General features: G+C 44.3%; 1 protein-coding gene and 1 long non-coding RNA gene across 7 annotated transcripts in view; both read left to right on the top strand.

Moving 5' to 3' along the window:
- Nucleotides 1-16165, top strand: part of LOC309328923 — a 317695-nt gene that overhangs the window by 244954 nt on the left and 56576 nt on the right. The gene's annotated exons all lie outside the window — the stretch shown is intronic.
- The window catches only part of MCTP2 (multiple C2 and transmembrane domain containing 2), a 119137-nt gene that overhangs the window by 49642 nt on the left and 53330 nt on the right, over nucleotides 1-16165 (top strand). For all 6 annotated transcript variants that reach the window (XM_081838845.1, XM_081838844.1, XM_081838847.1 and 3 more), the window contains 6 exons: nucleotides 3671-3857; nucleotides 5463-5556; nucleotides 8690-8792; nucleotides 9470-9572; nucleotides 14562-14663; nucleotides 14926-15000. In XM_081838845.1, the coding sequence (XP_081694971.1) occupies nucleotides 3671-3857; nucleotides 5463-5556; nucleotides 8690-8792; nucleotides 9470-9572; nucleotides 14562-14663; nucleotides 14926-15000 (664 nt within the window). The remainder of the gene's footprint in view (nucleotides 1-3670; nucleotides 3858-5462; nucleotides 5557-8689; nucleotides 8793-9469; nucleotides 9573-14561; nucleotides 14664-14925; nucleotides 15001-16165) is intronic.

The raw sequence follows: 16165 nt of genomic DNA, 5'->3' as shown, positions 1-16165 counted from the left end.
CAGGTAAAGCAGGGTTAAATGCTGCTTTCCTCCAAGGCCGAAAGATTTTTGTACAGCCACTAACTATTCAAACCATCTGGGATCACTCAGACCACAGCCCAGACTTGATTGTACAGTTTTGCTAAGGAATTGCCAACAGAGTTCCCACCTGCACCGGGACAGCAGATCCCACGTGAAACACATTTGCACGCTTAAAAAATAAGTGATTAAACTTTATGCGATCCAGCGGTATGAAAAGACTGAGTTAAGAAATGCGAACACATATTGAGTTTTAATGTGGCAACCCAGCTGTTTAATTGCTTGTGTGTCTAATTGTTTACACAGCAGTTTATCTCAGTGCAATGCTACAATCCGTTCGCATCTCCCTCTGCCACCGTGTGAGCATCAGATGGAATGCAAAGAACCCAGCAGTGATGGTTCCAAAATGGTCTCCCCCAAGGCGAGGGACTCGTAACTCTGTTGTAATGTCTACAACTGTTTACTGTATGAGTTGTTGTCCCCTGTGTTACGTCTCCTCAGACCTCCTCTAGTAGCATGTCAGCCATGCAGATCAGGGTTGGGATGTCAGAGAAATCCGAAGTAGTTTGCATTTAAAGAAAAGGCTCCCCAATTTGTACTTTTTGAAACCAAGATCTTTCGTTTTATTTGCATTTATCTGAATTTTAAAATGTTGTTCTCCAGCAAACTCCTGTGTACAAAAATGCAGATACCGGGGTAAAGTGTGTATAAAAATAGATATATCAGTTTTTTAAAAGGTACAAAAATGCATTACATTAGAGGAAACGGCTTTGCAAATGTGCATATTGAGCAAAATTTCGTAGAAAAAAATCTGCATGTTAGGAGAAATTTGCACTAAAATGCAGATGATTTTTTCATGAGGACTTTTTAAAAAAATTGCAAACTGATGTGAAGATGTGACAAACTGCATTTAGGATTGGGAAAATGAGAAATGGAGAGGAACTGAAATTGACAGTTGCAGGGGCAAGATGACTTACAGAATTAAGAGGCAATCTGCATAATATTCAGTTCTAACAAAGAGGGAGGCGTGTCACTCTCACCTTGGCAAGCATTCATGGGGGAGGAAGTGTATTGATGAGATAATTGGCTTCCTGGGAGGTTTGCCAGCCATTACTGATAAGCCCGCAGGGGTTCTCCAGGGCTGGGGAATCTCTGACCATCCATTCTAATGCCCATCATCCCTGGCCATTGTGTATGCTGGTTCAACCTGGTGGAAGTTGGGGTCTATCAGCATCCGAAGGTCTACAAGTTCTCCACACCTGTTGTTTGTGATTGAGAGAAGTATTTAGTTGCACAGGAAGACTTGGTTTCATGTCTCCGCTGATGAAACAAAACATAGGGAGCAGCCCAAGTCAGACCACCTAGCTCAGTAAAGTCTTCTCCAGCTGGCCAGGGCTCTCCAAGGTTTCAGACAGCGTTTGCTCCCAGTCCTACCTGGAAAGGTTGTGGATTGAAGCAGGTGCCCTTCTGAGAGCCAGTGTGGTGTAGTGGTTAAGAGCGGTAGACTCATAATTTGGTGAACCAGGTTTGATTCTCCGCTCCTCCACATGCAGCTGCTGGGTGACCTTGGGCCAGTCACACTTCTTTGAAGTCTCTCAGCCTCACTCACCTCACAGAGTGTTTGTTGTGGGGGAGGAAGGGAAAGGAGAATGTTAGCCGCTTTGAGACTCCTTCGGGTAGTGATAAAGCGGGATATCAAATCCAAACTCATGCTAAGCAGATGCTCTACCACTGAACTATGCACCTTCCCCAAGTATGCTCAAGTGCAGCCTTTTAAGAGCAAACTTTCAGTTTCTTGAGCAACTGGCAACCAGTTCTGCAAAGACATAAGCCAGAGTTGCTTCATTCCCTTGGTTTAAACACTTAACGAAAGCAAATACTTTGAATGACTTGCTAGTGGATTGCTTAGCCCCCACTGTACGCCACTGGAATGACGTTAGCTTGAATGTTTTGGGGGGAAGGAGGCAGAGGTTTTGTGTGCCCACCCTTCCTCTCCAAAACTGGCTATTTAGAAGTAGCAAGTCTCTGCAATTTAGACAGATGTCTGGCAACCACTGAGGTTCTACAGCTGGAAAGAGATCAAACTGGAGTAATGCGTGCCCAATTTACCTAGAAGGAACCCAATTGGGGGGGAACCTCTGAGGATTTTTTTAAAAATGGCCATTAAGAAAACACCTAAACAAGTTTTTGTTTAAATGAAAACCTGTCGACAGGCCTTAAGCACCGAAAGGCTGTTCCAAATTTTTCCCATCTCTGCCTGTGTTTGGAAACTCAGTCCCACTGCAACCCATGGCAGCAAAACTCTTCCTCTTTGAGTCCCTTTCAGTTGGAAAATGCAAATGTTTGCTTAACGTCTTCCATAATAACTTTCATCTACAGAGCTTCTTGAAAGGTTTGCCCCATGTATTTCTGAGTAAAATGTATTTTAATGCTTTCACTCCAGGATTTTTCACAGCTGCAAGTATGCAAGTCCCACCCTTCCCAATTCTTAGAAAATACTTAAATGTTTTTGTTGCCCTCCTCTTTTTTCAAAAAAGTGTAAGACCCATATACATTAGGGGTAATGTAAGTTGAGTGGTTGATATTGTCCGGCCTCATGAGGAATGTGCACATCATCTGCCCATAAAGAGGGAACAGGGCATATTTTCTGCTTAATATACATAATTCCAACAAGTCTTTGGGAACATGCATATGTTGATTGGAATATTACCCTAACATAAATAAATCTTTAAAAGTTGTTTGTGTGTGTGATGAAGAAGGTGTTGGAGACCTTTCTCTGGAAGCCCCAACTATCTGAGCTTTTTTTTTTTATCTAACTCACTTTAAAGACAACTGTGCACATTGCAAGAAGTGTATAATGGATGTCGTGTGTAGTAATCTATAGTACTGTGCTGATGTTTTATCCTGTGATTTCCCCAACATCAATTTACAACAAAGAAATTGCATTCAGGAATTATCAAAGGGGAGAGAAAATGTTGGTGAAATTCTCACATGTGGAGTGCAGGGTTTCCCTCTCCAATTCGCCTTCCTTTTGTGGTTGCCAAGGAGCCTGGCCCATGCATTGTGGGGCAGATCCAAGATGGCAGCCAGCAGAAGGCTGATGAAGGAGCTTGAATAAATCTGCCAACAAGGATTGAAGAATAGCCAAATGAATGAATCTTACCTACTGACTTGTCAAGGTCTTATTGCTCTCAACAATCCTCCTTTGATGGGGTGCGTTCAGAATTGAAATTAACTTTCCAGCAGAGTATCCATTCAGCCCTCCCAATATTATGTTTAGACCAATCACCCTAACATTGAATGCAGTGTCCAGGGGGTGTTTGAGAGTGTCTGTTCTTTCATTCTGCAAATCGTCTCACCAATGATCTTCATCCTGCAGTCTCCCTGGGTGCTTGTGCTTCAGATGTACAGCTTAGGGTAGTGCTATTGTGAGATATCTCCTCCCATAGTGCTTCCCAGATCAGGAAGCATGGGCCACTGGGGAGGCTGGAGGAATGTTTACTGGTACGTAAACTCTTCTGCAGATGAAGGAAACTTGTGTGTGTGAAATTGGAGGACAGATTTCAGCACAGCACTAGTAAGACAGTTTGCATGTTTTCTGAAACGGCTACTGCACATTAATTCCAACCCCTTTTGATTCTATTGTTTTTAGGTGTAAAGTTGATGTTAGTGCGCTCCCTGGAAAACAGGCCAACCATTTGGAATTGCCCTTGGAGAAACAGCCTGGGTCCCTGTTGATGGTGATCTCTGTCATTCCCTGTTCAGGAGTTTCTATCTCTGATTTGTGCGTTTGCCCTCTGAGAGACCCCAGTGAGAGGAAACAACTTTTCCAGCGCTATGTGAGTTCAAAGGCCTCCCCTTCTCCTTAAGGAAAATCAGGAGTGTGTGTAGAAGGGAATTGTACCAGAAAATGACGTCAAAGCCCAGATCCTAATCACATGTCTGTTAATGGGGGAATGAAATATATCTCACACTAAATATTATGGCTGGTGTGATTTAATCAATTGTCTGTACAGTTAGCCCCAAGCCATATGGGTGGTTTGCATTTGATAGTTCTCAAAACAGTAATTTCCTTTACTATTACAGAGCAGGAGAAAGAGACAGACAGATCTTTCTCCATTTTCCCCAAATTTGTTTCAGCTCTGTTTTGCACTTCCGATGTGACAATTGGCTATCAGATCAAGTTTAGTTAATTACAGAATGAGAATGGGGAAACTTTCCCATCCAAATGTTATTCGACTCCAGTTCCCATCAGCCGAAGCCAGCAGGACCAATGGTATGGGATAATAATGGGAGTTGCAGTCTGACAATATCTGAAGCGCCACATGACGCTCATTGTCACACTAGAGCACTGAACAGGAGCAGCCTGTGCCACTTAAGTAGGGTAGGTCACTAGATTTAAATACATCCTCCTTGTGGGGAAAAGAGGGGCAGAAATGTAGAAAGCATAGCCTTCTCATTGATATGCTTGCTTTCTATATGCAGGGAGTTTTCCTTTCCTTTTTTTTCTTCCAATGTTGAGTTGTGGGTGAACATATCAGACGACACAGCGATTCTTCAAACAGCTCTTGTTTATTCACAGGCCAGAACAGAACTGAACTGAAGGGTTCAGTCAGCCTGCTTATATAGAGCTCCAGTACAACGTAACTGTAACAATTTCCTAAAACTATCCAATCAGTGAATGTCACTTTCGATCCCTTATTTGCATAACTATCTACAGTATCCCTCTGCTGGCCCAGGGTGAGAACTTCAGTACATAACATCCAACTAGGGGAAACATTCAAATATGAAATACTCCCAACCATCCCCTGCATTGCTGCAATCCAGGAAAATACCCTGGATTGTAAGAGTGAACGCAGCTGGTTCTTGAAATTGGATTGACTCCCTATGCCATCCTGGGACACAGCATATTTATAGATTCATTTAGATTCCATTCTTCAACATCTCAAGCAAGCATGGGACAGCCGTGCATTTTTCTGTGCACTTGTATGTGGTGCTGGGGAAAATGCCAGAAACATTTAGAGTTCTGTGAAATATAGGGTACAAAACAATCCAGAAATTTCCTTTCCAATACAAGGAGGAGTTTAAAATGGCAGCTTTCTTTTTAAAAACGTTCCATGCTATTGTGCTTTTCAGGCATTTATTTTTATGCAAATAGAAGGAATGCAATTTTAAAACAGCTATAGATATTCAACTGCAATGCTGTCATCACCAGAAAATAAATTAGTCATGAGTTTATTGTTCAAGGGATTTGGGAGGGCAAGGAAGAGCCTTGAGCAGATCATAATTAAATGATTTCTTATAGTTTACTTACAGAGCTGTTGTCTAAATCACTATTTGGCCTTGCATAGAATTTGTTCTTTAAGAAAGGCATAATACAAATGTGTAAATAAAATAAATGTTTAAAAATATTTTAACTTCTTCTGACAATGTTTTCGTTGCAGTGCATAAGGAACTCTTTCCATAACATAAAGGATATTGGATTTTTGCAAGTCAAAGTATTAAAAGCTGCTGATCTGTTGGCTGCTGATTTTTCTGGTATGAAATATTGCTGATCTAGACTTTAGATTATATCCCCCAACATGTTATAGTAGAAGTTCCCAGTGCTGACCCCTTTTTTATCTTATGAAAAATAGAAAATACCAAAGAGAATACATATATGATAGTGGCATTTTTTAAAAGTGTATGAGTCTTTCATATTTATTTATACAGCATGATCACATCTTACATGTGTTTAACTTGTGTGATTTCAAAGATACATGGTTGAAGGCAGGCTGGCTGAAATCATGCAAGTTAAATCCAAAAATTTCTTTTTGCTCTGGGTTCCTTTGGGGGGTTACCTGGCATGCAGGAGTGCCAGCTTGGCCCCACGACTGTGGGTACCTGGGGCTGTCGATGCCATGCATTATGCATGGCACTGGCACCAAAATTTGTGGGTGCCTGGCTCCTTCATGGGGAATTTTGTAGGAGTTCTGGCACCAAGGGCCCCAGGGAGTTGGCACCTATGTTAGCATGGAAATAGATTTTAAGCTCTCCACCTTGCTTGCTGGGCAAGAAGAAGAAGAGTTTGGATTTGATATCCTGCTTTATTATTACCCTAAGGAGTCTCAACGCGGCTAACAATCTCCTTTCCCTTCCTCCCCCTCAACAAACACTCTGTGTGGTGAGTGAGTCTGAGAGACTTTGGAGAAGTGTGACTAGCCCAAAGTCACCCAGCAGCTGCATGTGGAGGAGCGGGGACGTGAACCCGGTTCACCAGATTACGAGTATACTGCTCTTAACCACCACACCACACTGGCTCTCAAGGTTTGCTTGGTGCATTGGCTGTGGAACTACTAAGGATTCTCCCTCTCTTCCCCTCACCTGCTAGCCATTGGGTTGCACCAAGGTTTGGGTACATGTGATTTTCATGCATATGCAGAACTCTTGGAACTGAACCTCCTTGTAAGATGTGATCATGCTGTACTTCAAACTTTACTAAACTGCTTAACATTTTTCAAATCTCTAATTTGATTATTGTAACTCGCTGTACATGGGGCTGCCCTTGAAGCTGATCCAGAAACTCCAGCGGGTGCAGAATGCTGCAGCGAGGCTCCTTACAGGGTCCTTGCCATGGGATCACATTCATCCAGTGCTTTATCAACTGCACTGGCTCCCGGTGGAGTACAGGGTCAGGTTTAAAGTGCTGGTTTTGACCTTTAAAGCCCTATGCGGCCTAGGACCCACGTACCTATGGGACTGCCTCTCCTGGTATGCCCCGCGGAGGTCTACAAATGACAACTCTTTGGAGGTCCCAAGTCGCAAGGTGGTTAGATTGGTCTCAACTAGGACCAGGGCCTTTTCAGTACTGGCCCCAACTTGGTGGAACACTGTGTCACAAGAGACTAGGGCCCTGCGGGACTTGACATCTTTCCGCAGGGCCTGCAAGACAGAGCTGTTCCTCCTGGCCTTTGGTTTGGACTCAATCTGACCCTTATGTTTCTCTCCCCTTATGGTTTTGATCTATGTGGTACTATTAAAATGAGACTGTATTTTAAATTGTATTTTAACCCGTATTTAAAATAGTTTCTTTTTCTTTTCCTATTATGTTTTTATTGTAATTTTACTGGCGTTAGCTGCCCTGAGCCTGGCTCTGGCCAGGGAGGGCGGGGTATAAATAAAAATTTATTATTATTATTATTAAGCATTGCAAACGGTGTACAATGTAAAAACAAGAGAAGAAATGCGATGGTGTGCTTGCATCAACACAACTGGACACCTTCACCTGCCTCAGCTGCAGCAAAACATGTCTTTCCCGTATCGGCCTCTACAGCCACAGCAGGCACTGCAACCTTCCATCAGGTTGACTTCACCCGCAAAGGCACACTCCTCCATGGTCTCCCGAGACAGGTGGATGCTAACAAGTCATCTAAGCAACAAATATGGGTTTCAATCAATAGAACAGTATGAAAACATAAAAACAATACAACTGATTTAGGGGGCCCACACACACAGTAAACCAGGGCCCAGTGTTATGGGTCAGGGAAAGCCTGGCAATAGTATGTGTAGTAAGATTCATATACACATTAACACAGAACGAAAGCTAGCAAACATATTGTGCTGAAATTTATCCTTCACTTTCTCTGCAGAAGAGATTCTCATTTTTTCATAGTATGTTCAGGGCACAGTACAATGCAATCTGCAGTCATACCTTGGATCCTGAACGCCCTGGAACTCAGACGTTTTGGCTCCCAAACGCCACAAACCCGGAAGTGAGTGTTCTGGTTTTTGAACGTTCTTTTGGAAGCTGAATGTCCGATGGGGCTTCTGCGGCTTCTGATTGGCTGCAGGGACTTCCTGCAGCCAATCAGAAGCTGTGATTTGGTTTTCTAATGTTTTAGAAGTTGAACAAACTTTTGGAATGGATTCCGTTCGACTTCCAAGCTACGACTGTACTATACAAAGTAGAGTCGCACCTGTTGCTCCACCCACATTTGCCTCTGGCTCCACCCACCACTGGTATGCATCCCCGAAGGCTGATAAAGATTCCCCACTCATGACCTACAGCTATAGCGCTCTAAAAGTTAGACCTGGGCATGAGTTCCCAAGACTTATTTTAGCTGCTGCTACTAGTTTGCACAACTTCTAAGCTGCCTTTCATCTAACATAGATCCCCACTCGATTTATAAAAACAAACGCACACAATTTAAACATGATAAAGCCTGTTTTAAAATTATAAGGTTGCAAAACATTTTCCAGCAACGACAACATTTCAATAAGTACAGAAATAATTCATACAGTGACAGCACAACCTTGAGCAGACTGTTGTAAGGAAAATGCTGCGTCTTTAACGTGCTGGGGCGGTAAATGAGCGAGTTTTGCAAGGAAAGGATACCATTTGCGCAGCGCTGTTTTCTTGTTTTGCAATATCTTATTTCCCTGCAGCAGAGTCATTTTCCAGTTGCCCTCACATAGCCCTCTGTTAGCTGAGTAGAACTTTTCAATAGTTGAAAGGTTTTCTAATATGCGATTCCTGCAACTCAAGCAAAAAAATGCATTACTGAAAAGGCTATATTGGAAGCTCTGAAATGAGGAAAAGTGTCGTCAAGCAGTTTACCAAGATAACTGGCAAGTTTTTCTTCAGTGGTCAAATAATTCACTAACAAATTATATATCTGGCTTTCCTTCCCAGGAAAAAGTGATCCCTTTTGTGTGTTGGAGCTGGGGAATGGCAGACTTCAGAGTTACACTGTTTACAAAAACCTTAATCCAGAATGGAACCAGGTCTTCACATTGTAAGTGGATTTGCATCTGAAACTTTGTTTTAAGGTAGTTATTCACTAGCCTTCATTGAAAGATTCCATAGAGCAGGGTTAAAACCAGTTCACAGAACTTATCAAGAAAATTTAAGATCAGCATTGATTCAAGAATCATGGAAGCTTGCCTATTTTTGTATTGCAGAGGAGTTCTGCATAATTTTTTTTTCTAGAATCTACAGCAGCACAATATATTATTAGAATTAATTATCTGAGGCCATGCAAAGAATGATGCTATTTAGCTTAGATGCCACTGATGTCAAAATGTTTAAGTCGAAATGCATTTTTTCAAAATACATCTTTTGCAACCCTCCTTCATCTATTCCCCACCTTTAACCAGCAGGGCTTGGGGTGTGCTACAGTAATTTAAAACTCAGAATATCAAACAAATTAAGACAAATTACCATTACAGGAATAGAATGGTTCCTGAAAAGATACACCTCTCAAGTTTTAGAAATTATTTATGTGACATAACACACTGTGTTTGCATTGCAATGTTGTAAAGCACATAAGGTATTTTGGTTATTATTGTATGTTCTATTGGCCTCTTGCCATAGACTTATTTTTTGTGAACTTTTAAATTCTTACATAGACATACATTACGTTCATTTAGATCTTGACTTTTGTCATTCCTTTGTATCTGTGAATCTCACCAGCCCCGTTAAAGATATCCACGATGTTCTAGAAGTGACGGTGTTTGATGAAGATGGAGATAAGCCTCCCGATTTCCTGGGCAAAGTTGCGATCCCTTTACTGTCTGTGAGTTTTTCTCTTCGGCTCTGCGTTATCGCTCCTGCCTTGATGGTTTCAGTGGGATATGGCTACCTAGCCTGTTGCATGTAGGAACTGTGCTGAAAAGAACAAAATGCTTTGTGATTCATAAGCTTCAGTCAGTATTTATGATGGTCCTTTATGTTGCAAGTGGGGTAGCCTTTCAGTCAAATACTGTGATTAATTGAGAGAAAGAGAACGGAGATAACATTGGCTCATCAGCTTGATTTCCCTTTGGAATATAATATTATGCTATCTCTTCTTTCTTCCCTTTATTTTTTTGTACTCCAGGTGAGTAGTACCAAATGAGTTGCTACACATTTTTCTCCAGGTGGTTTCAGAACTCTCTTAGGTGCCTGTTGTTGCCAATTTATGAGTGAAAATGGACATAATATTTAAAGAGAAGTCATGAGTGTTCTTCCCTTTCATTGTGTGGTGGAACATGTCCTCATGGTGCCCAGGGCAGGTGTGCACAGCTGTGCTGGGGGGGGGGAAGCAGGGTATGGAGGGCAATATGAGGAGGACACAGCAGGACAGGCAGGCATTTTCCAATCAGTCTGGATTGGACTGATTGGAAGGGTGCGTGCCTGTTGTGTCCTCCTGATGCCCTCCCAGCCCCATGCTGCTTTGCGAAGCTGGGGTGTGCAATCAGACTCGCAAAGCAGTGTGGGGTTGGCGGGGGCAGTGTGAGGAGCAAAATGCGCCCTTGAAGAAACCGTGCCTGGGGCAATGACCACTCCCTCACCCCGCCCACGCTATGCCTCTGAAGGCACCTTCTTCCCTTTCGTGGCATTTTGCATGACAGATGTGCATTCAGTTCCACAAATCGGGCCCTCCCTTAAAGAGGGCACGTATTGCCGTGAGACCTGGAGACCGACACCCTGTGTTGTGAGTGGGTATGATTGGTCAACCACAACACCCGATTGGTAGGTCCCTTGTAGCTGGGTGCAATCTGGCCAATGGGATGCAGTCCAAACGGTTTGAGGGACCTATTTATGCCCATGCACATGACCCAGAGCTTCCTCTTTTGGCTCATGCATTGGAACACCCGCCCACCTCTCCCTACTTTTAGGGCTTGCGCTTGACCTTGCTATGCTGTCATGTGTTGTCTGTCATTGGGACAGGGGCACATCAGCAATTTCCCCCGCTTGGCTGATTGGCTGTTGCCATTTGGGTTTCGCCTGCTGTGTAGCAAATCGTCACAACTTGTAAGTTTGTGGATAGGCTGTGGTTCAGGTGATAGGGATGGGAGAATGCTCTTACCATGCCTATGTGAAGGGTATTCCGTTAAAGGAAACCAGGGACTTGATGGTTTGGTCAACCCCTGAGAGGGGGTTGTGCCCATGCTGAGTCCAGGGGGACATTTGGGTGGCAGAGTTAGCCCATTCCCGGCTTTGTGCTTATCCAGGTGTTCACCCTTGGCTGACCTATGGTGGAACCCTGGATCAGCGCTACCTGCATGGCAGGGAGCTAGTCGAACCAGAGCCTATGCAACCAGTCATTTTCTGTAATCAAAAAAGTTGTGGCCTAAATTCTGCCAAAAACCAAACCAAAAATTTGAGTCAAGTTTGAATTTATTTAGGGGGGAGGTTTCTGTGTCTGAACACGCAAAGGCTAGGTCAGCAGTTAGCCTTGCCTATCTTTGATGGTGCTTATGGTGGGATGCCAAGGGGTATTTTTGGGGTGGGGTGGGCATTTGGCATTACCAGAGTGCTTTAACAGTAAATCCATCTTCCCAGGGAACTCTGGGAATTGTAGCTCTATAGGGGGAATAGGAGTCTCTTAACAATATTCTGCACTCTCATCAAACTACAGTTTCCAAGTTTCTTTGGGTGGAAACCACGATTGTTTAAAGTGTTATGATACTGCTTTATAACATTATGGGTTTGAGAGGGTCCATCTCGATGATACCCATGAGTCCCTTTGAAATCTGTGATTTTCTGTATATGAGGTTAGAATCTATAAGTGGAAACATGCTGAACTGGTCAGACTGGTTGCTTTGAAAGATAATGGCCTTAGCTGGCCAGTTAAGTACTATCACTTGCATATCTGAAGAGGTTGTCCTGTTGCCATAGAGACAAACAGATGGACTTTCCCCTACCTTACCTGGCTGGAGGCCACATCATCCTAGAATGGAGAACAATACACTAAGGGGGGTCTGTGTGAGGGAGTTTTGACTGATGCTCTGTGTTGTGACTTAAGGCTTCACCCCAGTGGGAAAGCAAAATCTGCCGGGGTGTAAATGCTGAGGGCCAGCCCCATCCTATGCTTGGATTGCATATATGTGTAAATAAAACCATATGTCCTATAGATACAGTCTCTGTTGACCTTCATTCCAGGAAAACTGAACCCTGGGTAAGTACAGGTACCCTTGAAGTCTCTTGCTGCATGGAGATTGGGGTTTCCTCAACAATACGTATAGTACCTTGGTTGGATGCAAGCCTTAATTTTTTAGATTAGAACGGTAGTTTTATCACTTCCAAGCTTCATATTTCTCTTTCGACCTTGAACACAGCACCAGCGCCCCCTTTTTCACAATGTCCTTGACTTTGGGACTGCATTAAGCCGCTTCTGTACAGGCTATAGCTGCTCAATGCTTGCTCAGGCTTTTTTTTTTTTAACAGCCTGCATCATGTGACGGGCCGTTTGATGTTTACAGGGAAGGAACAACTCCTTAACATCTTTTATTCAATTTTTGATGACTCTGTTAATTTCTCCCTGAGTCCTCGTATCCCTGATGTTACTGGACAGGAGCGGTGTGAGCAGCTGGTCTCCTGGAGAGCAGGCGCCTGCCAAATGGTCTATGCGAGAGGCAGCCGGCTGTGTGAGATGACAGTGAGAAGATGTTAGATTCTGATTCCACCCCCCCTCCTTGATTTTATAGACATTTGTCAAGTGTCCCTCAGGATTTGCATAACAAGGCAGGCAAGAGGAGGCAGCGGGAGGGGAGGAGAAGTCTCTCTCTGTGTGTCTGCGATGTGAGAAAATTCCAAACTATTTCATCTAGTTTCTTTGGCCACATTCACACCATACATTTAAAGGGCTATGATACCCTTCTCACCACTGAATACCTCCTTCGTTCTTTTAGAATGGCAATGGCGCCCACCTGAGAGGTTGCGGTGGGGAGAAAAGGCCTACCTTCACCCCTCAGAGAGCTACAATTTCCAGAGTAGCTGAACTATCAATCCCTCTTCATGGGGAACTTTGGGAATTGTAGCTCTGTGAGGGAATAGAAGCCTCCTAACAAGACTCACTGTTTCTTTCCTGGCAACTAAAGATATGTAACGTAGTCACTAAGTGAGCCTCCCTTGGGAAATCTGGCATATAGTTGGCTGATATTTGATATCTTCTAGGACCATAGGCCATGGCATTTGATGGAGCTTGGAAGTCTCAACACAGTGTATACTTTCCAAGTTCTGTGGGGAGAAAACAAGACATCCTGTTTCTTCGTATGAGATCTCGGCGGCCATTTTGTCCATCACAATCTCACGCTCTCTCTCGCACCTTGTTTTCATCCCGAAAAAGGGGCTGCGATCATGCATAGCACCCAGAACTGCATGTTTCTGGACACCACATAATATCTGGCTCCCCAAAAGTGCTTTTGGGGGGCCAGAGCAAGGTGCACAAGCCTGGGAGTGCGTCCTGGAAGACACATTTTCTGGTTTTGTATCAGAAACAGTTCGAAGGTATTGTACAGTTGTCTTCAGCATTTTAAATATTCCATATGCTTCACATTCCGTATCTACAGGAATCTTGCAAGGATGGTTTCAGTATTGCAGAGACGGAGGAGGTAGGGTGTTCGGAGACTGAGAGATGGTGGCTTTCCTAAATTCATCATTGAATTTATTGGTTTTTTGGTAGTAACTTTGCTCATCAGTTCTCCGGCCAAACAGCCTATTGCTATTTGGAAGGAAAATAACTATTTAAAATTGTAAATAACTGGAGCGAATGATTCCCTACTGGCTGATGGGGTTCTGGAGGGTGTTTTACTTGTTGGCTCTGTGTTACGTTTTAGACTTGCTTCAGTAAAGAATAATACCCCTAATGTGAAGCTGGACCCTGATATTTTAAATCTCTGCTTTTCTTTTCTTAGCCAATTATGCTCTTTTAGGCCATGATCTCTCCAGTTTAAGAGAAATTCAAGCAGAGTACTCTTTAGCCGTTGAACTGATGCCTGTAGCAGAATGAAGTGCAGAAGCCCCAAAGCTGGTGTAATGGTTCTAGGGGGTTGCTCGTGCGTAAGTCGTCGCCACACCTGGCTGAGTCACCTGGGTGAACCCTTTCTGTCTGGACAGCCACCCATCCGTGGCTGTCTCAATCGCTGGCAGAATCCGTCAGTGGGCGTTTCTTGAACTTCTTCCAGCAAAGAAGTTCTTGGACGCCCAGTCGCCTCCTACTCTCCCTGCGCGGAAGTCTTCTGCGCAGGGAGGGTGTGGGCAGCGGAGGACCCGTGCTCTCCCCGCTGGTCTCCGGTGAGGAGTCCAGGAGCCTTCTCTCTGATTCCCCCATCTGCCCGCCTTCTCCACTGGTGCTACGCTGATTTCCTTCCCCACCAGATGGGCTGCCTCTCTCCCTACTGGGACCCTCTCCGGCACCCCTCTGGAGCCTTCCCTCCGCCTCTGGCTCCGATGGCAGTTCCCTGACATCCGGCATTTAATCTGTTTATTAAATAGGAATTGGACTTTCCCTCTTCTCTCAGCCAGCATTCACCCCATTGTGGTGATGAGCAGCACTCAGAGGCTTATGAGCTGGATGCAGGCATAGCACCTTAGGATGAAGGATGCTCATGCAGGATGGATGCTCTATGGGAATCTCTTTGCCTCTGCTCATGCTCCGCTTGCGTATAAAACAAAAGCACTGTCTCTCCAGCGTGGACCCTATAGCATTGCTGTGAAAACTGAAGCGCACTCAGTGATATTCAGTTGAGATTCTTATCTTTTTCTCATTATATTTTTTTTTATTTCTTTCAATTTGCAGATTAGAAATGGTGAGCAAAGTTGCTACACACTGAAGAACAAAGACCTGGAACTTCCCTCAAAAGGTGTCATCTACTTGGAGCTGGATGTTCTCTTTAATCCTGTAAGTCGAATGGCTTCAGAGAATCACCCTTTTCCTAGGAACATAGGGAGCTGCCTTACAGAGCAGATACTCTGCCAGTGAGCCAGCCTACCTCGCAGGCTTGTTGTCTGGATAAAATGGTTAGGGGAGTTTGGTGCTAGGAGATCTATTAATCTTCACAAGTCTGGATGGGTTAAAAGAGTTGGTTGCTGAAGTACCAAACCAAGATGGAGCATCTGAACATAAACACCAAAGTCATGCAATTATTTATATTCTTTCAAAGGTAAAAGCCAGTATCAGAACCTTTTTTCCACGCGAAAGGCGGTTTCTGGAAGACAACCGCAAGTTTTCAAAGAAGGTATGTTTGTCTCTCAGCTGGGATTGTCTTTGACTTTTTTGTTGTGGTTTTAACTAAATTTTGTACATAAGGAACAATAGTTTGTGGCCACAGAACATGAAGGTTTTGTTTTAAACATAAGGAGAGTTCCAAATTGGAACTCTTTAGTTTGTTTCAGATATACAGTGGTACCTCTGGTTACGAACTTAATTTGTTCTGGAGGTCCATTCTTAACCTGAAACCGTTCTTAACCTGAGGTACCACTTTAGCTAATGGGGCCTCCCGCTGCCGCCATGCTGCCACGGCACGATTTCTGTTCTCATCCTGAAGCAAAGTTCTTAACCCGAGGTACTACTTCCGGGTTAGCGGAGTCTGTAACCTGAAGTGTTTGTAATTTGAAGCATCTGTAGCCCGAGGTACCACTGTACATAGACTGCTTTTGGTCTAAGGGCTCCCAGACAGTTGCACAGCCTATTGATACGAAAGAGAGCTGCAATAAATGCACTAAAACAATCAAAACAATATAAAATAGCAAAATCATCAAAAACTCACCAGTTGTCCTGAATCTGCATTCAGGCTCTTACTACAGATGTGGCTCCCCAGAAATCCACCTCTCACTTGCAAATTGGGTTAACTCACTTACATGCATTACATGCTCCAGTCTCTGACCTAGGAGCAAGTCAACAGCCAGTTGCCACGGGGAGTTCCCTCAGCCTCATCGCATGCCAAAGGCGAGACCCAAAACTGTGACCTCCTCTCTCGAACAGCTCATTTGGTGTTAACTCACCATCCACAATCACTTCCAAATAAATACCATGCCCTCTGCCCCTGAAATCAGCTACAGCTGTGGCAAAGTTTTTACTCTTCACAAGTCAGGCTAGGTGGCCACACTGGCGGAGGAAGGGGGTTACAGGGGGTGCGGCCCGCTCTGGGTGTCATCCCGGGAGGGGTGACATTGCCACACCCCCATGCTTGCCATGCCCCCTGGACACTCGCCATGGGCAGTGGGAGGCTAGCGCCCCCCAATGCTCGCCACGGAGGTGGCGGGCAGCTAGGGATGCTCATGGGCTGGCTAGCCCCACCCCCGCGCCACTCCGGGTGCCGGAGCAGGTAGCTCTGCCTCTGGGTAGCCAAAACTTGCCTCTACATCAGGCTGCTGTTCTAATGGTGCAGTGGCAAAGGGCTG

This window comes from Podarcis erhardii (genome assembly GCF_964252035.2).
Source record: "Podarcis erhardii genome assembly, chromosome: 14".
Taxonomy (NCBI): domain Eukaryota; kingdom Metazoa; phylum Chordata; class Lepidosauria; order Squamata; family Lacertidae; genus Podarcis; species Podarcis erhardii.
Note: the sequence above shows the minus strand (reverse complement) of the source record. Positions and strands in the feature narration are given on the sequence as shown.